This window comes from Meles meles, chromosome 4 (genome assembly GCF_922984935.1).
Source record: "Meles meles chromosome 4, mMelMel3.1 paternal haplotype, whole genome shotgun sequence".
NCBI lineage: Eukaryota > Metazoa > Chordata > Mammalia > Carnivora > Mustelidae > Meles > Meles meles.
Genome location: NC_060069.1, coordinates 80,713,383 through 80,735,978, shown reverse-complemented (window position 1 = coordinate 80,735,978; position 22,596 = coordinate 80,713,383). Strand labels below are relative to the sequence as shown.

The 22,596-nt window shown below is 40.4% G+C and overlaps 1 protein-coding gene across 1 annotated transcript in view; it reads left to right on the top strand.

Annotated features, from left to right (window-relative positions):
- The first annotated feature begins 2,249 nt into the window (after positions 1–2,249).
- Positions 2,250–22,596, top strand: part of LOC123940134 (TCDD inducible poly(ADP-ribose) polymerase) — a 32,599-nt gene continuing 12,252 nt past the window's right edge. The window contains exons 1-2 of the mRNA XM_046002609.1: positions 2,250–2,494; positions 5,752–6,709. Of these exons, the coding sequence (XP_045858565.1) occupies positions 5,793–6,709 (917 nt within the window). The 5' untranslated portion in view covers positions 2,250–2,494; positions 5,752–5,792. The remainder of the gene's footprint in view (positions 2,495–5,751; positions 6,710–22,596) is intronic.

The following is a 22,596-nucleotide window of genomic DNA, read 5'->3' as shown; positions in this document are numbered from 1 at the left end:
CCCAGGAGCCCCTAAATTTTTTTTTTAAGTGAATTGACAAGTTCTATGACAAAGAACCAGTGAGGTAAAACGTCATAGTTACTTGGAATATTAGATGACTATTTGTTTAAAAGATTGTACTAACATGGAAAGCTGCTTTATAATATAGGGTTAAAAATATGAATATACAGTAATCTTATAACAATAAGGAAAAAAAACCCTTTGAATAAAATAAGACTAAACACAACTGTAGCAAAGTGTTAAAATGGGACTTTAGAAGGTTCAACTATGGGTATTTTTTTTCTGAGTAGTATATACTTGGCTTTGGGACTTTGACAGTTCTATAGGAGGACCTTCCAGGGGTCACATTTGAAGTGGACCTTGTAGAAAATACCTTCTCTGGAGTAGTAAAACTTTAACAGTCTGAGCAGCCTAGATCCAAGAGTCGTGAGTCCAGAAGGTGCATTTTTCTCTTTGGGCAATTGACATTCTGAAAGTCATAGTGGAAAAGCTGAGAACTAGCTAGAATTTTCAACTGCCTCAAGAGACATGCGTAGGGAATGGAAGGTGAGAAATTTGCGTTCAGGGCCTAAGGAAGAAAGACTTTAAACTGGAATTCCAAAGGGCTACACTCTGGAAGTAACTTTTAACTAGTAACTTTTAACTATTAATCCCTGGAATAAGGTGTCTACCCTTAATCCAAGTGACCCCCAACGAACCACACCTTCTCATATTTGTATTCATGGTTTCCTGTGGGTCCCTCCCATGTAGATGCTGAGCTTTGTCATGTGCCTTGTTCTGGTGACACACATTAACAAGCACAATGCAAGCAAAAGCTTGCATATTGAGGCTTGTCCTCTTGGACTGCTTCCTCTTGGAACCCTGAGATTATTATGCTGTGAGGAAGCCCAAATGAATCCTGAAGACAAGGCTTACAGAGAAAAACTAGGGAATCCAGCCAATAGCCAGAACAGAGGCCCAAGACATATGGCCCTAGCTGGGGCCATATATGGGGCCATATTAGTGTTTCACCCAATCTGGTTTAGAAGAGTTTAAGAAAGCTTGAAACCATTCTCTCTATTACTACTGCTGCTTAGCTACTATTTTTATAGGTTTTCATGTTTTGTAAGGTAATAGTTGGCTTTTTCAACCCAGAAACTCTCTGAATTATGGAATTCAGTCAGCTTAGATTTCAGGCCACCGGCAGAGAGCATCTCTTCGCAAGCTGTGTTCCCTTCTCCCTTTCTGCCAGCGGTTGGGGGATATAGCCATAATTAACTTTGAGCAAAAGTGTCTTTCTCCTCCGATATATAGCGATTATATGAATTTAACGTAGTGCCTCTACTTCCATCACTGAAATTCAATATAGGGAGGGCATTTTATAGTCCAGAAACTTTAGCAAAGACATTTATAGACCAAGACATTTTATAGTCCAGAAACTATAGCAAATTCACATGCGGTGTATATTTTAAACACGAATACATGGTGTTCTGCAAGTTCCATGAAAAGAGGCATGGCGTCCGAGTTGATCAGGGCTGTAGCCTAAACCTAGTTGCACGCCTGGCACGGAACAGACACTCGACAAACATTTGTTGAATGAATAAATTAGTCATTACGGTACTTAAGAGCTTTCCAGAACAGATTCGCGCTTCTACTGTCAAAGCCTCAAAGCCGAGTTTCCCTTCTGTTAGGCTACGTTCCCCCTGAAACAGGCGCGCTTGCGACCGCGGCGCACTGGCTGCCGCCTGGGGTGCGCGGTTGGGCCACCCGTCAGGCTTGGGGCGGGCGACCCCGTCTGGCCGCAGCGGCTGTAGCAGCCTCCGTCGGTCGGGGTGCCGCGGTGTCAAGGGCAGTAGGCGTTTTGTGAGGAGGCAAAAAAAGCCAACCGCACAGAAACGGCTCGTTCCGTCTCACATCCTCTCTCGGGTGCCTGGGTTTCCTCGGAACACAGTGACCCTCCGTGTGTCTGCGGGCAGGTAGAGCCTGCCCCACGCGGCGCACACTTCCCCTCCTCACAGCCCCGCTATCCCCAACGCACGCAGACCTGAACTCGCCGGTACCCAGCAGGCGCGCAGAAGGACACGCCCCCTCGCGGGAACACGCGGCCTTCGCACGCACACTTCGCGCGCCTCCCTGCAAGCGAGCGCGCACGCGCACGTTGGGCGGGCCTCCTGCGCGGCACCCACTGAGCGCCCGGCCCTCTCACCCCGCCCTCTTCCCCCGCTGCTCAGGCTCCGCCTCCGCGACGGGACAGCCGAGAGGAGGCGACCGGAAGCCACTTTAAAGCAGAGCTCCCGGTGACAGGCGAGCGAGCTGGTTCGGCAGTGCGGTCGCGGATTTCTGCACTCCCGGCGGCGGAATGGCCCGTGCGCTGCTCGTCGCGTCTCCGGCCTGCGACCCTTAGACGCCCAAGCCCGCTCTCCGCGCCAGTCCTCCCGCGCGGACGCTGCCAGCGAGCCGGCGGTGCGGCGGCGACTCGGCTCCTGCGGTCGCTTCTCTCAGGCTGCTTGATCAGGTGAAGGGCTCCGGGTGGGCTCTGAGGGGCGGACGAGAGACCCTAGCTGGGATGGCGGGCGCGGACGGTGGCGCCGGCCTCGCCGCCTCTCGGGGATCTAGGGTGTTTGATATTTAGACTCTGCGTTTTTTTTCTACCGAATTCATTCGGATCCAGTCAGTATCGGGATGGGATTGGCTTACACTTATTAATCACTTACGGCCTCGGGCAGGTGTATAAATCGGAGGGAGACGCTGAAGGATTTAGTCGCGGTCGCCGGCGTCTCCGGATTCCCACTTGGTCTGGGTGGGCGCGGGGGGCGCGTCTCTGCGGCCTCCCCCGCCGGGCAGACCCCGAGCGCACTGAGGCGGAGGAGCAGTTCGCAGATCGAGCGGCCGGGCACGGCAGCTGAGGGGAGCCTTCCGGCAGACCCGCGTTCCGGCTGCAGCCCAGAAGTTTGCAGGCTGTTTTCAGATCAACTTTGAAGGCGCAGAAGTGTTCGCCTGTTTCCTCGCCGCCACCCCGAGAGGCGCCGGCCGCGTTTCCCCTTGCACCTCTCGGCTCATTTCTGCGAGCCTCTGAGACTCGCAGGGCGATCCTCTCGGGAGGGTCGGTTGAGGAGGCGAGGAAGAAATTAACTGTGGAAGGCGTCGTGAGGGGCTTCTGGGATGGAGGGAAGCCTGGGCTGGGGCGGGGGGCGCTCGTTGGGGCCAGGCTGCAGCGATGGTTCGGGGGCGCCCTGGTGCCTGCCGAGGGGCATTGAGGGGGTGGGATGCTTCGGAACGCTGGGAATTGGCTGAACCGGGCGGCGCCTCAGCTGCGCTGCGCGGAGTTGACCCGGCCCGGTGGGCGGAGCTGCGAAAACCGCCGCGGCCGGCAGGAGGCGTCTCTCGGACCCGGGCTCGGCGTCCCGGCGTCGCGTCGCGGCTGGTCGACTAGGAGTCCTGAGTTTGCAGAGGGTGGTTTCCGCGCTCGGTGCCAGGGGCCGGGAGTCGCGGAGGACTGGGGACATCACGAGGCGAGGGGTGGAGCGGTAGGTCGCCTGCAGCGGGGGACCGGAGGAAGTGTCCTTCCAACCTTTTATTTTTCTGTTATGCAAACTAATTGAGGAACTAGGTTCTAGTGACTTCCCCACTCCAGCCACTCCTCAATTCTCTGCTTTCTTTCCGAGCCTGGCGGAGAGCAATAACAGGAAAAGTTACAGTGTATGTGTGTGTGTATACACCTCTGTAAATGAAATTGGTCCAGTGTCTCTTTACCTTGATTGGAGGTGATAGGAATGGCGGGGGGGGGGGGGGGGGGGGGGCGCGCGTGCGCGCATACACACTCGAGGGAAGACACAAGCCGGTTTAGTGTGGTGGAGAGGGAATACCACAATCTGTGCCAATTGTGCCTTGAGGCAAGAGCACCGAGTGATGAATAATAACGCCTGGCTTGGCTGCTTTCCAGTTGATTTATGTCTTATGTCAAGTCCCTCCTTGTGAAGCTTTCCCTAACAATGCCAGCTCACACTGAACTCTTTCTGCCTTTTTCTTTTGTACTCACCGTGTGCACTAACACCTGGCTATATACAGTTGAGCATTGAAGAATAGGGGTTTGAACTTTCTGGGGTCGCCTATATGTGGATTTTGTACAGTACTATAAACATGTTTTCTCTTTCCTGCAATATTCTCAATAACGTTTTCTTTTCTTTAGCTTACTTTGTTGTAAGAATACAGTATATAATACATATAACACAAAACATGTGTTAATCAACTGTTAATTCTGGTGGGCAGTAGGCTATTAGTAGTAGTTAAGTTTTTCGAGAGTCAAAAATTTACAAGCGGATTTTTCCAGGGGTGAGTTCCCTGAACCATCCCCACTCCGGCCTAGTTCAAGGGTTAGCTGTACTGTGTTTTTGTTTATTTCTGAGTTTGTTCATTATGAACATTCTATACATAGGTTCATGAATCTCTCCAATGAGATCTTTAATACTTGTTATTCTGGGTAGTCAGTTTTATCATTCTGTTGTTGACCTATAAAGGCTAACAGAACTAGTCATTTAACAGGTGCATTTTCTTCAGTGATTCAGTTAAAAAAAATATTACAGAGCACCCACTCTGTGCATTGTGCTAGGCATGATACTGATCACTTGGGAGGAGGATTTGATGAAGTCATGGGCCCTAACATCAGTGATCTCTTATTCTTTTAGTCAGTTGGCCAAGAGTGAAGATTAATTGCTCATCACCAGCTCTTCCATCTCGTACAATGCTTAGTAAATATTTTCAGAATTGGTTAATGAATGTTAGACTGTGGAGGAGACGCTGTCATTTTACAAAGTTTTCTTTGCTTTTTATTTTAAGTTTTAGTTTTCTGATTCTTTGAAGACAGCACATTTTTTGGTCTCAGTAGTTCATTAGGAAACATACACATTTGGTGTGTATATTATATTCTTGTATTATTTTTCTATAACATGCCTTCATTTGTTTTAACAGATAAAATCATATATGTAACTTTTCTGAAGACAAGGATAAGGAGGCCTTTTCTAAATTACAAAGTTGTGTTTTGGTTTCTAAGACAGCATATAGTGTTTGCTGCTAATGTAGCTTCTGTTGCTAAACAGGCAACTGGTATTCTTCCTCCAATAGTGGTAATGTTTTGGGGATTGTAAAAGTAGACCCTTAACATCCTCGGGGAATATATTGAAATTTAGAAACATTTCAACATGCTTCTGGCTTTCTCCTATATAACATTTCAGTTGAGAGCCCCTGTTTCTTGATTATATCCTCATGCTTTAAATTTACTCACTATTTAACTCTGAAGTTTATCCTTCATTTGGTGAATTTTTTTTTTTTTTAAACAAAGAAACAGGTTTTGTCACCTCGTGGGATCGGTGATAAAAAAAACAACTGTGAAGAGAACCACAAAGCAGAGATGTGGTTTCCCTGTTGTCATCTGTTAGCCACACTTATTTTTACCCCTCACCCCCCCACACACTCTAGACTTACAGTAAAAATTCATACCGCAGCAGAATTACCAATTGTGTATTGTCCACAAATAAATATCAAGAACCTGTTGGAAGGTTTACCTTTATCTGCTGTGGGCTTTTGAATAGCCTTGGCTTCTTTGGAGCCTTAATTTCTCAAAAAAATTTAAAATTAACTCATAAAGATGAAATATGGTATAAGACAAGTGACCTCATGGACTTAGTCACAGACTGAAACAAAACATTTTGATGAATGAATGGGAACCAGTTGTTGTCAGCTTGTAAATGATCATCTTCTTTCCTTTCCTGGTAGGATTTTTAGACTCTGAGGAACAATTGGAGCTAATCCACACCATGGAAATGGAAACCACTGAACCTGAGCCAGACTGTGTAGTGCAGCCTCCCTCTCCTCCTGATGATTTTTCATGCCAAATGAGACTGTCTGAGAAGATCACTCCATTGAAGACTTGTTTTAAGAAAAAGGAGCAAAAGAGATTGGGAACTGGAACCCTGAGGTCTTTGAGGCCTATTTTAAATACTTTGCTAGAATCTGGTTCACTTGATGGTGTTTTCAGATCTAGAAACCAGAGTGCAGATGAGAGCAGCTTACATGAACCTATCGTGAAAAAACCCCTGGAAATCAGTCCATCGTGTCCACCAGCAGAAAATAGTATGTCTGTTCTGATTCCTGATGGGACAAGTGTTGAGGGCCAAATACCAGAAGCCCATCCTTCCACTGATGCTCCGGAACAAGTGGTTCCAATCCAGGATCACAGCTTTCCACCTGAAACTCTTAGTGGGACGGTGGCAGATTCTACAGCAGGGCACTTCCAGACTGACCTTTTGCATTCAGTTTCAAGTGATGTTCCTGCTAGTCCTGACTGCATAGATAAAGTTATGGATTACATTCCAGGGGTTTTCCAAGACAACAGTTTTACAATCCAATACATTTTGGACACCAGTGATAAATTGAGTACTGAGCTCTTTCAGGACAAAAGTGAAGAGGCTTCCCTTGACCTGGTGTTTGAGCTGGTAAACCAGCTACAGTACCATACTCACCAGGAGAATGGAATTGAAATTTGCATGGACTTTTTGCAAGGCACTTGTATTTATGGCAGGGATTGTTTGAAGCACCACACGGTTTTGCCATATCATTGGCAGATCAAGAGGACAACTACTCAAAAGTGGCAGAGTGTATCCACTGATTCCCAGGAGCACTTGGAAAGATTTTACTGTAACCCAGAGAATGATAGAATGAGAATGAAGTATGGGTATGTATTTATAACTACTTTAAAGCTGTTAAATCCTATAGAGACAGTCAAGAGGCTAAATGCTTAGTAGGATGGTTTCTTTCAGTAGTAACCTGACAGGTTTTATTCTTTGGCTATATACTATCCTGATTTTTCATGCTGCTTGAATACAGACTTTTTACCTAACCAGAAAATGAAGGTTTTATGATTTGAACAATTCATATGTCACTCTGTGCAATATGTATGTGCCTGAGAAGTTGCATATACATTGAATGCTGTGAATCAGATACTGTTTTAATTGCACAAGAGAGTTTGCTTTTGAAAGAAAGTCTAAGGTTAATCTTAAAATAGCATAAATGATGAGTACCAAATTTATGTTTTAAATATTTGCATATTGAGTAGCTTCTGTTTTTAAAGGGAAATAGTACTGTTTGGAGATTATTATGGCCCTCTTTCCATTTTGAATGGTAGAGTTTTTCTGGGAACTTCTTTTCAAACTTCTGATCATGCCCAAACATGTTAAATTTCTTTTAGTTTCCTTAAGGCTTTTTACCATTAAGTTTATTATTCTGTTTATCTTACAGATAAATTTTTCTGCAATTCAGGCTGTTTTCTTAGACCTGAACAATGAGTTGAAGGGAAAATTTGTTATTAGATATGTTTATCATTTAAATAAACTTATCCTCAAGTTTTTGTATGCAAGGCATGTACATAAATAATCTACTTCTTTTAAGTGTGGATGCCCAAGCAGTAGTCACTTACAGGGAATTGAAATTTCCACATCTCAATTTGTATTTAATTGAACATAAAAATGAAGAGGAAAATGATAGTTGCCACTTGTGAAGTTGCTAGTGTAATAATGGCAGTATAGTAAGCATTAGTTTTTGTTTCTAGTTGTTTCCCCTGTAGTATAGGTGTTAAAATATGTGATATTAATGGCTATTTGTCTATGACCAAGAGAGAGGGTTAAAATTATATGACGGGAGAAGAATACATCTGTCCGTGCTACCTGACTTGGTAGACAATGAGGGCAACCTGACAACTTCACAGATGATGAATGGCCTAATGATGATGAATGGCTTGATGCAGTATGGGAAGGCATGACCCATAGGAAGGAAAAATATGCTGAGTTTCATAACCCACAAGTCCAAGAGAAACCCTTTTTTCCTCTTTTATTTATCTGTTTGAGAGAGCGAGCATGCGTATGGGTGTGGAGGGGGGTTGTGGGGGAAGAAAGGGAAAGAGTCTTAAGCAGACTCCATGCTGAGCAGGTGAGGTCTGGAACTCATGACCCCACGATCACAACCTGAGCCTAAACCAGAAGTAGAGAGCACTTAACCAACTGCGCCATCCAGATGCCCCCAAGAGAAACACTTTCTTCAGAGTCGTCTTTGTCATCATTCACAGATAACTTGAGTTACACTAACCCAAGTGTGTGGAGAGTCAGCAATCAAATGGTGTCAGTAAACCATTTCTAAGTTGTTTAATTTTGTTAGTCTTGATGTTAACCTGTGTTCAACATAGTGCTGGGCATTGTTGACATTGTAGAAACCAGCTTTTTGTTTTATTTTTTAAACTTGCTCCCTTTTAATATTAGGTAAGTGGTTTTCTCTTAACATTGCATTATTTCAGTTGTATCGTACACAGATCTGTGTGTCTCGTTAGCAACTTAATTATCATGAGACTAGAGCTTTGCACCTTGTGTTTCAAAAGGGATGCATGGAATAAGATAAGAGACAATGTAAGATCCAAGTTTAAGGCATTATTATATAGGAGCCATTGGGATAAAAGTAAGATAATATCAAGAATGTAGCTTAGGGGCGCCTGGGTGGCTCAGTGGGTTAAAGCCTCTGCCTTCAGCTCAGGTCATGATCCCGGGGCCCTGGGATCCAGCCCCAGAGCCCCACATCTGGCTCTCTGCTCAGCAGGGAGCCTGCCTTCCCCTCTCTCTCTCCGCCTGCCTCTCTGCCTACTTGTGATCTCTGTCTGTCAAATAAATAAATAAAATCTTTAAAAAAAAAAAAAAAGAATGTAGCTTAAATCATGGGTAGCTCAGTTGGTTAAGGATCCAACTCTTGGTTTCAGCTTAGGTCAAGCTCATGGTTGTGGGATGGAGCCCCTCATTGGGCTCTGTACTCAGTGTGGAATCCGCTTCAGAGTCTCTGTTCCTCCCCCTTCCCTCCCCCCCCCCCAGTAAGTAAGTAAATAAAGAAATGAATAAGTAAAATCTTATTTAAAAATGTAGCTTTCTAATCATTAATGTATTATTTTGATAATAATCAGGTAGTCAAGATTCCGTCTTGCTTGGATAGCAAAATTCTTACATCCTCTAATAAAGCTAAGTACTTTCAATTTTTTTTTTTTAAGCAAGCATTGGAAAAGAGAAAGATGTTTTCCATTTTATCTCAAAAATCTTTTAAATAAGGTATTGTCCAAAATCTGTGTTGCCCATGAGCTAGCAATTCTAATTGGTATGTCAGGGTAATTAATTTTATATATACTTTCAAAGCCACTGTAATCCTTCCATCTCCAGATTGCAAAACTGCAGAATGGTGGCCTCCCACTTCACTTTTATGAAGCAAATTTCCAGTCCGCTGAGTACATCAGCATCTTGGTACATAAAGTTACTTTCTGAATTGGTCTGGAAGAAACTAGCAGGATTATTGTCCAACATATTATGTTCTGTTGCCATGAGCAAGGCAAGACATATTTCGATCTCAAAAGAACTCTTAGGTCAGCAGCATATTGGGTATTTTATTCTTTGGTAAAATTAGTTGGCTAAAGAATTAGACCTAGATATAGGCCTATAAGTGTACATTGTTGGATCAGTAATAAAGTAGTTGGAGTGAGTGCTTGATTCCCAAATCTGTTTTAATGAAACTAACATTCATTTGACACTTCAGAGGAAAAGTATGAGTGAATTATTGTAATTACTAATGCTGCTGCTGCATTGTTAATGGTAGTGGTCCTGCTCTGATAAAAATAGCAAAAAGTATTAACAGTTAATTACTAGTAAAGTGAAGTTCTCATAGACAACAATAAGAAATACAAGATTGTAGATAGCTAAGTGTCAAAAATTAGGCTTTTGGGAAGTTGACCTGTGGTCATTGCAACCTGGTTTTCCTTGTATTCCAAAGCGATGTTGTGTTTCCTGGCAACAAGATGCAGATAACGGCATGTTGAGCCTTGCTGAGAGATTCACAAACAAGCTGGAGCAGCCCAGGTTCACATGGTTACCACATTATTTGGCTAAAGCTATTAATCTCTGTGGTCAGGCCTGTAAAGCTGGTCTATCTGTACTGATTGCACATAACCAGGAAGTGTGTGTTCAGCTGTGTATATGCCCAAGTCTGGCCCAGCAGTCTTTGGATTCAGAAATAATGAATGGCAATTGTTTATCCCATTTCTTTTCATCAGTTTATATGACTTGGAAAATCATTATATACCATACCCCTGTTACTTCATTGTGTGGAACTTGGGGAAAGTTCATAGTTCTGGGTCTCTAACAGAGACAGAAGTTCATAGTTTCAAACTGTACAGATAAAATCCTTTGTTTTGCAAATGTATTGGGTTTAACATCTAAATTAATCCAAATTAGATATGCAGTATTCATTTCACTGCCAAGAATGAAATTAGGAAGTTGAGCTACGTGAATTCACAGGTCTCTTCGAACTCTTTATTTAAGATCCCTGGGTACTAACATTTAAAAAAAAAAAAAAGACTTCAATAGTAAATGCTTATTTGGTTCGTTGTGATGAAATAATTTTAATTATTCTTTGCAGTTTTGTCTTTATCCCAAAGTATGATACAGTCCCACTGTCCTTTCTCACTCTGCCCTTATATATCTCCAGATGTTTATTGCTGACATCAGCTGGAAACTAGTTGTATGTAAGAACTCCCATATTCAGATGCCAAGGCTTCTTTTGCTCAGGGGATGGGCTTTGGAGAACTTCCAAATTCCAAATACACAGTTAAGAAAACAACATTGAATGTTGTGTTTTCGATTAAGAAAACATAGTCTCTGACAATTTAGGCACTCATCCTTGGTAGAAAATGATACTAAATGGCAGGACTAAGCAGTTTTGAAAGAGCTTTACTAACTGTATAGAATACTGTTGTGGATAATTGAAATTGTGAAGGATGTGCAAATTTCTCTCGAGCAACTGAGATCACCACCGGTTTTCATATTACATTCATGTTAAAGTGTGCCAGAATACAGAACAGTCTTCTAGTTACTACCACCCATGAAGGAAAGGCACTCTGCAAACTTCATTTGTGGGTAATCTAGCAGGTGAAAATAAGTCCCAAGTTGAGTGATTATTTCTAATCCTGAATTCCTGAAAAGGGGGGAGGGTGAAGAAGAAAGTACAAATTAGACTCCATGGTTAATTTTTCTCGGAGGCCAGTGTTCTTTTTCTCCTCTTTAGGAATTAAAGCTTATCGATATGAGAGGGAGTTTTACTAGGTTATGGTTTAAGCCTAGAGTGGTGTTAACAGTCTTACTCTGGAGTTACTTTGATTGTTAATTGCTCTTAGAAGGTTGTTGATTTTTTTTTTTTTTTTATCTGTCCAAGGGACAATACCATTAGATGCCTTCACAGGAACTTAGTGAAAGAAGACAGGGAGAAGTGCTATTAGTGCTAATATAGAGCATATGCTGCTATTTTCTGTTTGACTTGCAGAGTGGATTATCTATAAAGTAGAGCAAGCTCCTGACTGAACTATACTGGAATAGTTAAATTAGCCAAGTTAGCGCTGGCCTGCACAGCTGTGATGATATAGGAACTAACTCATTATGTGTTATTGATAACACTGGAGAGAGGAGAACAGCTGAAACTTACTATGCCTTGTGACTTTTTGGTATTTCTTGAATATACACAGCTGGATGAGTTTGAATTTATTTTAAAAATTCCTGCCTAAGAGAAAGAGAGAGCTCCATAAGCAAGAACTGTGTTTGAAGTGACTTTCAAAATGTGTGCCTTCTGCTTTAGGATAAAGCAATCCAATGAATTATTTTTTGTACCTCTTTGTGCTCTATTTACATATGAAATAAAACTAATTGGCTTCTGTCTATACTAATCCAGCAAAGTTACTGGGTCTGTGTAGAGCTATCATGTATCATGGGGATCAATAGCAATCATCCATTTATTCCCTTTCTGGGTGTGATGTGTTTTTTTTTGTCGTTTTGTTTTTGTTTTTTGGTGGTTTTTTTTGGTCAATAAGCAGATTAGACTTTTTGAAGCAGCTGTCACCTGACTTTAGGTTGGGGTCAGTCTGTTCCTGAAGTATTTACTATAATGAAAATGAACCTTCAAAATGTCAAAGATGTATAACTTTTAAATCAAATAGTTGAAGGAAATAGCTTAAAGTTACCTGGCCATCCCTAAAAATAATTACATGATACAGTATGCATTTTCTTGAGTTGACTTTAGAGTTTTTATGTTTTATTATAAATGGGAAAAAATAAGTGTGCTCCATTCATGATTTAAGATTTCATTCTGTGCATATGGACATGCAAACACTACGATTTGATTAACTCTACTATGTTCCTATAAATCTGTTTCCTACTGTTACACTAGAATTTCTAGATTTTGGATTTGCATTCTACCATAAAGCAGGTAAATTTATAAATTCCACCTGTGTATCTCTGATCTTAGTTGGTGATCCTTAGTTTTATATTGGGCTTGGAGGCTCTTTCTAAAGGGTTAAACAGTACGTAGCTCATACAAACCTGGGATACTCAAGATATGCTACTAAAATCCAGCCATTTGAGATTATGACTGATTTCCTCTGACCTCTTTTATTTCTTATCCTCTGATTTGAGACCACCAGATTTTGCATCCTTTGTCTGATTGTAATAATTTTTATCACATAAGGACCTGAGGTCCTCTTAATGTAGATCAGTAACCTTTAATAATTACTAGTGTCTTGTTTGAGAGTTGCACTTTTCTTTTTGTGGCAGGAAAACTTAAGTATATCATTTTTGCAAAGGAAAAAACATTTTGAACTATAAGATGATTCTTGATTATTCTAGTGCAACTTTACAAGGCTGGTTCTGGGGGCACCTGGGTGGCTCAGTGGGTTAAGCCTCTGCCTTCAGCTCAGGTCATGATCCCAGGGTCCTGGGATTGAGCTCCGCATTGGGCTCTGCTCAACAGGGAGCCTACTTCCTCCCCCCTCTCTCTCTGCTTGCCTCTCTGCCTACTGTGATCTCTGTCTGTCAAATAAATAAATAAAATCTTTAAAAAAAAAAATAAGGCTGGTTCTGGTAATTAGATACTGATAAGTTTTACAACAAATTCCCTTCAAAAAGGCAGCAAATTCCCTTAATAAAAGCATAAAAGCACCAGTTTTAAAACTGGGAGTCTTAAACTGAAGTGAAGTGAATATGAGTGATTTTATCTCTTTCTGGAAGGTAACGGAGTGCAGAGGGTTTAGTTATGTTCTGTTTCATTCTGGGTTTGAAATTTTTGAGTAATAGCTTAAGGTCTTGGGTTGCAACCATACTTTGCAACACCATAACACAAACTATACAAAAGAATAAAATACTTCTGATGTTTACCATTTTTAGGAGCAAACAAATTATATTTTAGATATGAAGAACCTCTTTAATAAAATGTATTATTATATTTATAGGTTATTTATGATAGTGCTTTCTAGGGGCCAGGAATTATACTGCACAGACTTGTCTCTGTTTAAAATCCCTGTAAGTGTTAAACCTAATCCAGCCCAGTCCCTGACACATGAACTATAAGCCTTGGTAATTCCTTGTTAATGGGGGAATTTGAAATTGCAGTAAGTTCTGAAATACATTTTGAAATCTGGGGGAAAAAAAGATTTTGTGCGTAATAAATTCCATTTATTCAACTAGCTAGTTTATAAGGTTTATATTTGATTTGTGCAAAATTATAGTTGCAGTCTTATGCTAACTATAGCCACTTCTGTGATCAGTAACTTAAATTTTAGAAGTTGATGATATTAATGAACTTCTAATTGTGAAACTTAAACAATTTTCCTTGCTGACCTTACCTGTTACTGTTGCTAAGACAAGCATAGAAGGGAGTTAACTGTGTGAGTTGTGTGCTGTGTCCACACAACAAAATGTGTCTGTCTCCTTGATCTTTCTCTGCTACGTGCTGTATACTTTTAACACCCACTTGGCCAGTAAAGAACCTTTACATGGTCATCACAATGAAAGGGTATGCTCTTAGTGAGAATGCCAATGACTATTCCCTTTCACATTTTACAGAAACCAGTGATTTGCAAGTATGTGTGCCACAAAATGTGTCAGGAGTATATTAGAATCTCCTATGACTAAGTTTTTTGAGAAGGAGTTCAGGAAATTTATACTATTTATGCAAATGGATGTCCTTTATTTTGGCTCTGTTGCCTCTGAGCATAAGGAAGGATTTGTTAATTCTCTTTATGTGAAACATAGCACTTCTCATATGACTGGAAAATATGTTTAGGCCATATTTAGAGGAATTTCTCTTTGTTAACAATTTTTTTTTTCTTTGGGGGGTGCCTGGTGGCTCAATCGATTAAGTGTCTGCCTTCGACTCGGGTCATGATCTCAGGGGCCTGGCGTCAAGCCCAGCATCAGGCTCCCTGCTCAGTGGGGAGCTTGCTTCTCCCTCTCCCTCTGCTCTGCTGCTCCCCCTGCTTGTTCTCTCTCTCTCTCTCTCCCTCTCTCTCTGTCAAATAAATAAAATTAAAAAAATTTTTTTTGTCTTTTTGGACTGAGATTTTTTGAACTGTCCCTTCTCATTTAACATACAGTCATAGAGTGTGGGTGACCTTCTTTGCTTGAAATTTTTACCAGCACTGAAGAGTGGGGGTAGAATGGCAGGGATAGAGGCCCAAGGGTAAATTTGCTTGCAGTGTGTATGCTCTCAGGATCTTGCCTGCACCTTGTGATCTTCACAGCTCCTGCAGCTGATCAGGGCGTAGAGAGGGCAAATGGCACAAAATACTCTAAATAATTTCCTGCTGCGGTTGGTCTTTGGTTTCTGACTGCCACCTGGCTTTGCTCTTTCATTTCCAGGCATTGAGAGAATAAAAATAAGCACAGGAGAAATAGTAGATTTGCCTTCTGAGGTAATAAAAAGAAAGATATCCTTGAATGGGAGTAGAATTTATGAAACAGAAGGCACTTTGCTTGCTTACTTTCTGACATTTGATTGTCCAAATGCTGCCACACATCAGAAGCCTTGTATAAAGGATTCTACAATTGATTTGTTACCAAAAATTTAGGCTATCTTAACTATTGATAAAACTGAATCTGTCAGAGGAACAGATTGGCTTTGTAGATTCTTCTCCCCCAGAAAAAGTTACTGATTTAAAGCCCTATTGAAAGGTTTTGTGGTCACAGTTTATGAAATGTACACAAGAAAAAAGGTATCTCCTAATACGTTTTCTGTAGGAAGTCTTTCTTTTTTTTCTTTAAGAAATTTGCTTTAAACTCTCAGGAAGTGTTGAATTCTCTGTATGGTTAGTTTGCATATATTCAGCTCTCTAGTCTTGAGAGCTTCTTAGTCATCTCTGGGTTCTCATAATAAGCCATTGAAATGTATATTTTTAATTTGCTTGTTTATCAATTAGTTTATCTGTACTAAGTGGGGGAAAAGATAAGGCTAAGTTGAGAAAATTCTGAATAAAACCCTTTTTTAAAGAGTTTATAATTTTAAAAGTTGATCTATAAATTAATAGCCTGTATTTTTTCCTGGTGGTTATTAGAGGATTTATTTTATAATTATTTATAATTACAATTTCATTTACGTGTAAATGAGTTCTGAGTTATTTGAGGTTATTTGAAAGCAATTATTTGAAGTAATTTTAGCATTTACATACAATTGATTTTGTAATCAAGGAGAAAAATTGTATATTTTAGCCCTCTTCCAATGCTGTTAAATTCTATATTCACAAAATTGAATCAATCAGTATGGTGCCCTGAGTACATGGCAGTTTTTATTGGCTACTTTGAGGTAAGATAGAAACTTCACAGTTCTAAAAATACTGCACTTAACAAATGGGATAGTTACTCATCTTCATAAAAGGCAGTAACTGCATAATTTAAGGCAGTATAAGGTATGATACACATTTAAAAAAAATCTGTTGTGTGCTTTCTATCCCAGCTGTTCTTGTAGAAATTAAGTTTCAGTTCCTCTTCAGGCCATGGTTGAGAAGTATGTCTCACTTAAGTTACCTTCTAGGAGCCTCAGGACATGTGACTGAACTTGGCTAAAAGTTAAGGCTGTATGACATTTCTGATGTCTTCAGAGTGTAAAATTTAATCCCATGCCTCTGTAAATAGATAGCAGTGAGATTTTCTGATCTCATAGGTGTAATTTCTATTTATGAAAGATTTTTAGGCTTACCACATCTTACTAGAAAGTTCTTTTGTGTTCTTTCCTTTGATCTGGTAGTTTTGGAGTAAAAGCAAACAAAAAGCCCAACATAACAAAATTTAGCAGGTTCTTTTCCTCAAGTAGATATTATGATTTGCTTTTAGTGTTTGCATAGGGCAGAGGGGACTTCAGTGTATGGTATTTTTTAGGGTTTAGGAAGCGTGTACTCAAATGTGTCTTGGTACAAAGGTTTTTGAGAATAAACTATGTTATGTGTTTGTTTAGTTCTCCTCATGCTTTTGGAGAATATAGAATTACAAAAGCTTAAAAATGGTATTCTTTCATGTAGGGAATCTGCCTTCCTTTTGTCTCCTCTTATTTATCCTCTCATTTTTATTTCACAATGTTCATTTCTATAATGACTTTAAGACCACAGTTAGGGGGTGCCTTGGTGGCTCAGTGGGTTAAGCCTCTGCTTTCGGCTCAGGTCATGATCTCAGGGTCCTCAAGTCCCGCATTGGGCTCTCTGCTCAGCGGGGAGCCTGCTTCCCCCTCTCTCTCTGCCTGCTTCTCTGCCTAGTTGTGATATCTCTCTCTCTCTCTCTGTCAAATAAATAAATAAATAAAAATTTTTAAAAAGTAAGACCACAGTTAGATGTCTCACAATTTGTAAATTAGCCATGGTGTTTAACACACAACACAGATCAGTGTGATTCTAGACAGCATCCACTCACTAACTTGCTGCCTTCTCATCCACCTGTTTCCAAGATGTCTCAGGAGGCACCAAGGGAGTAGCATATGCAGTCAGAATTTCGTCTTAAAATGATCACCATTTTAAGAATTGATTCCGGGAAACTCATTGTATCTTAAAGTGAAGAATATTTTTGCCCGGGCACCTGGGTGGCTCAGTGGGTTAATAAAGCCTCTGCCTTCAGCTCAGGTCATGATCTCAGGGTCCTGGGATCGAGCCCCTCATCGCCCCTTTGTTCAGCAGGGAGCCTGCTTCCCCCTCTCTCTCTGCCTGCCTCTCTGCCTACTTGTGATCTCGCTTTCTGTCAAATAAATAAAATCTTTAAAAATAATATATATTTTTGTCTACCCAAAATTGTTTGATCTCTTTGGAACCATGAGCTAAATCCATGATCCAAGTTTGATGTTAATTGTTTTACAGAGTGAGTTAAGCCTCAGCAGTCCTGTCTTGATTTGGTCAGGGTCTCTTTAGAGGTGGACCGATTTAATTGTCAACATTTGATTCTTAGCCCACCCACAACTGCTGAGGGTCATATGTGTAATAATGGGCACTTCTAATTTTGATCTGTAGGGCATGTCTGTATTTATAGCTACTTCTGGATACAAAGAGGGAAAATCCAGTTGGTACTAAGACCCATGTCATAGTATAGAAGTTAAATATAGAATTTTAATCTCTGCTACGTATTGAAAGATGTTGCATATATAAGCATTTATAGAAAATTTTTTATTGCCCCAATAACTCTGCTATTTGAGTTAGTATTAGCAAAAATCTTAATAACAGAATGAATAACAGTTTACTATGCTTCTTTTTTTTTTTTTTTTTAAGATTTTATTTATTTATTTGACAGAGAGAGATCACAAGTAGGCAGAGAGGCAGGCAGAGAGAGAGGAGGAAGCAGGCTCCCTGCAGAGCAGAGAGCCCGATGCGGGGCTCGATCCCAGAACCCTGAGATCATGACCTGAGCCGAAGGCAGCGGCTTAATCCACTGAACCACCCAGGCGCCCCTACTATGCTTCTGAAGCATAAAGTTAGAATATGTAGTCCTCTGAAGTCAAATAACTACACTGCTCTCCCAAAACACATTGGTATTGTATATGTCATGGCTTTCTCATCACCTTGTAACATATTTGAAGGGATATATAAGCTGCTAGATATTCCAGCATTGCTTAATGAGTTCTGGAAACATCAAAGCCAGGTATTAAAAGCCAGCTATATTTTGTGTGCCTGTGAAATTTCTTTAGCAGCAGCAAACATGTCCCATCTGTCATGCCTGTCTCAAGTCCATAGCAGAAGAGCTTAAATACTCTATATATTTCATTTGATCTTTATCCTACTGTTGTTATGACCCTCAGTTTTGGGAGAAATTTTCACTCTACATCACAGAAATAAAATGAGAGGACCTATTAATTGTGTCTAGTTAGTTGGCTGATTAGGGCAGGTGTGAATTACTTTGAGATCACAGATTTATCCTTGTAGGAAAATAGTTAACTCTTAGAGGATGGAAGACAAATTTCTGAAATCTAGCTCCTCTGGTTAAAACTGCTCAGAGTAGGGTCAAAAATTTTAATTAACCATTGCTAAAGTCTGACTTCTGTATTTTAGTTGCATCATCTTCCCACTTAAACGTGTTCCACCTCCTACAATTCCTGTCTTCTATAATGGCACCTTACCTAGTCATCCAGATCAAAAACATGGGACACATCCTAGACTCTACATTCCCTTCAGCCTCACATGTAATCCTATCTTATGCAGTCAGATTTTGACTCTTTAATAACTTTCAGAGTCTCCCTGCTGTTGCCTCCTTAGTTCTCTATCATCATTTGTCTTATGTAGTACTAATAGTTACAGATGGCTAAGCCTAAGAATAATAAGTATTAATAATAATGAAAAACATGGCTAATATTTAGCAAGCAAGTGCCTGTCTCCACCCTTCCCTTCCTTTTCCCCACCTTGTGCTACCTAAGATAAACAAATCAGTCCTCCATACCATCACTGTTGGAGTAGCTCTTTAAAAGGCGAGTCTGAACTTTCTTGAAAACAGAACTTTCTTGAATTCAGCCCACAGAATCAAGTCCTGACCTCTTAACCCAGCATACAAAGCTTTTCATTATCTGGCCCCAGCCAGCGTATCCAGTCCAGTCTTATCTCTTATCATCCCCCTCACACACATAACACCCTGACCTCTCACATGAACTGTATGTACTGCCCACTCTTGGGTCTCTTGTGCCTTGTTTGGTTGGCTTCTGCACATGTCAGTCACTCTGCATGTGATGTCCTGCCTCCCATTGTCTGCTTGGTGGCCAGCCAGACTTGATTCTCATTTCATCTACTCTAGGATACCTCCCATGAATACCTTTCCTGACCCCATTTCCAGTAGAGGTAGGCCCTCTGCCTTTGAATTGTTCCCAGAGCACCTTTGTGCCATATTTCACACCATACTGCTGGGTTTGCTTGTGTGTCTCTCTCTCTCTCTCCTTACTGACTCTGGCCCATTTCATTTTATCCCCAGCACACAGTCCAGTGCTTAGTCACTGTGTCTACTTAAGATTTTTTTGTTTTTCACAAGATGGGATTGGGAAGGAGACAAACCATAAGTGACTCTTAATCTCACAAAACAAACTGAGGGTTGCTGGGGGGAGGGGGTTTGGGAGAGCGGGAGTGGGATTATGGACATTGGGGAGGGTTTGTGCTATGGTGAGTGCTGTGAAGTGTGTAAACCTGGCGATTCACAAACCTGTACCCCTGGGGATAAAAATACATTATATGTTTATAAAAAATAAGAAATAAATAAAAAATTTAAAAAAAGATTTTTTTGTTTTTCACATTTCTTTATTGGTTTCAAACAACTTATAAATACAGAAAAATTGTCTAAAATGGTTATATTCCTTATTGGGCTCCCAAATGCATAATCCCAAGAACTATTTATCTAACAAAGAGGTCATGTTCTAATTAATTTCTGTTTCATTAAACTTAAAAATAGTTTTGGGTTTTCATTATAGTTCTGTTTATTATTTACATCATGGTCCCGTTTACTTTCTTTTGTATTTGAAATGTACACAGAAGAAACGATGGTTGTGGGACATTCTTTCTGACTTAGGTAGGTGTAGGTGCTCCATGTGTAGATAATAAATAATTGAAAAATGTCTTACTTGGTATGTCAAGTTATTTGTTGAGTAGGGGGAGAATCATTGTTATAAAGCATCTAAATTATGAGAATGGGTGTTATTTTCAAAATTTAAATTAGTTTTGTATCTGGATATGTGTGGTGGGGTGTTTGTTGATGAAGCATATGGAAGCAGAATTGGTAATATTTCAGCAATTCTAGTTCATTCTTCCTTTTGTAGCAAAAATCATCAATCTGTTTGTAAGATTTTTTTCCTGATTTATCATAATAGGGTTATATCTTGGGGAAGTCAGTACTGATTAATTTAGCCACATGATATATTTAGTCAAATCTAAATCCTATATAGTGGCCATCCCTGGGTGGGGGATGTCTTTAGGCCATACAGAGTTCTCATCTACCAGGATTATTGCACCCTGCTTTACAGAGCCTCCCTCTACCTCCGAATCTCTAGCATTGTCTGTTCTACTCAGTCTTCACACATCCAGTGTTTACTGCTTCGACCCTTTATCACCTCAATACTCTAAATTCGTACTCTTAAATTTGAGGCTCTGAGACCCTGGGCTTACTTCCTCAGTTTATGACCTGACATCTTTCATGTTGCCTATTTTACCCTGGTTCACATTTCCTTATCTGCTTTGTACCCCTGTTTAATAGAGTTCCTTTTCCATCTATTTGCATTTCTCCTGTCCCTCGCTGTCCCTACCCTTCTTCAAGAAGCAAAATGCTTGAATTATTTTTTTCTTGTTCTTTTACACAACCCTGGTATTATTTTTATTTTCCTTCTTTACCGGTATTTTTTCTTATTCTTTAAACTATTCCTAAAATTCTTTCTCTTAGAGAAAGCTATGTTTGATTGATACTGTAAAGCTTCTTAACTTTTCCTGACCTTTATCCATTCCTAGACACCAGTAACCACCTCTTGTCCCATAATGCTGCATGCCAGCTCTTTATCCTCTCATTCCCAGGATGTACTTGCCACTGATGATTTTAGATAGGCAGATGTACGGACTCTGGTTTTATGTTTTGTTAGTTATTTCTCTCCTGAAGCCCCTGGAAGCCAGGAACTACATCTGTTTAATTCTTTGTGTATTGCCTAATACAGCCCACCATCACCATTACCACACATACATGACTCATAACTGCTTTCTCATAATAGGAGACAATGGTTTGATAAAGAAGAGTGGTGTATGTTGAACATTTGGCATCTGTATCGCATGCATTTTGTACTGATGCAGATGGAGGAGAAAAGAAATTCTTGGCTTTGGATTTTTTAAGCATTCCCTGTTTAAGGGAGAGCAGGTGGTAAAATTAATCTTATAAAAAGATAATTTAATGTTTTTCAAATTTGTTGTTTTGTCTCTGCAAAGTCTAGAAAAGCATATTGAAAATCAAATAGAGCTAAAACAGTACTTTGATACATCAATCCAAAGAACAGTTGATTGTAGTAAATTAGGATTTGTCATAGAAATTTCATAATACCCAATGGACTGAAATGCACAGAGGATGTGGCAAAAGCTGCAGTTTTAGATGTCTTTCTCATGCAAATCATTATCTATGAAGTCTTAATAATACAGGCTTAAACAGAAATTGCTAGAGTGGTGTCCAGAATAAAATCTGGTACTTTAACAACAAAAAGCATTGGCTGTTTATAATGCATATTAACATAATAACTGCTGTTCTACGAATTCCTTAAAGAAAATACTGAGGATTTAACTCATAATTGGGAACACTTACTGGAAAATGAACTTAAAGCAAGAAAATCTGTTTAGAACTGGAAATTATGTTAAGAGGGAGAAACAGGTTAATATCTCTTGGCTCAATATCAGATTCTCCTAAAATTAAGTGAAAAACATTTAAGCAACTTGATGTGATGTTTAGTTTAGGTATAGGAGTTCCCATTTTCAGCATTTGTTCTTCCTTTTTTTTTTTTTTTTAAAGATTTTATTTATTTATTTGACGGACAGAGATCACAAGTAGGCAGAGAGTCAGGCGGGGGCGGGGGGGGGGAGCAGGCTCCCCACTGAGCAGAAAGCCCGATGTGGGGCTTGATCCCAGGACCCTGGGATCATGACCTGAGCCGAAGTCAGAGGCCACTGAGCCACCCAGGTGCCCCTTGTTCTTCTTTTTTAAAGAATTTTCCAGAAACACTTTTTCCTTTTGAATTAAGTGCCCTTTTTTAACATGAATAATTTTAGGGGCGTCTGGGTGTCTCAGTGGGTTAAAGCCTCTGCCTTCGGCTCAGGTCATGATCCCAGAGTCCTGGGATCGAGCCCCACGTCGGGCTCTCTACTTAGCAGGGAGCCTGCTTCCTCCTCTCTCTACCTGCTTCTCTGCCTACTTGTGATCTCTGTCTGTCAAATAAATAAATAAAATCTTAAAAAAAAAACCATAAATAATTTTAAACCAAGAAGTGTCCAAATGTGACTTTAAACTACATTTTATTGTCTTATTTCCATTTCGCACTTACTTAAAAGTATATGGTACTTTTAAGATCATATCCTCCTTCCTTCCGTCCTTCCTTCCTTCCTGTCTGTCTGTACACCTAAGCAGGAAATTAGGGTTTGGGGAAGCTCCTTAGGAATTTTTAAAGGAACATACTGCGTTTATTAAGTTATCATGCTTCATTGGCACCATTAGTTGGATATATGACTTGAGGTGGTGGTGGTGTTTTTTTTTTTCCCAAATA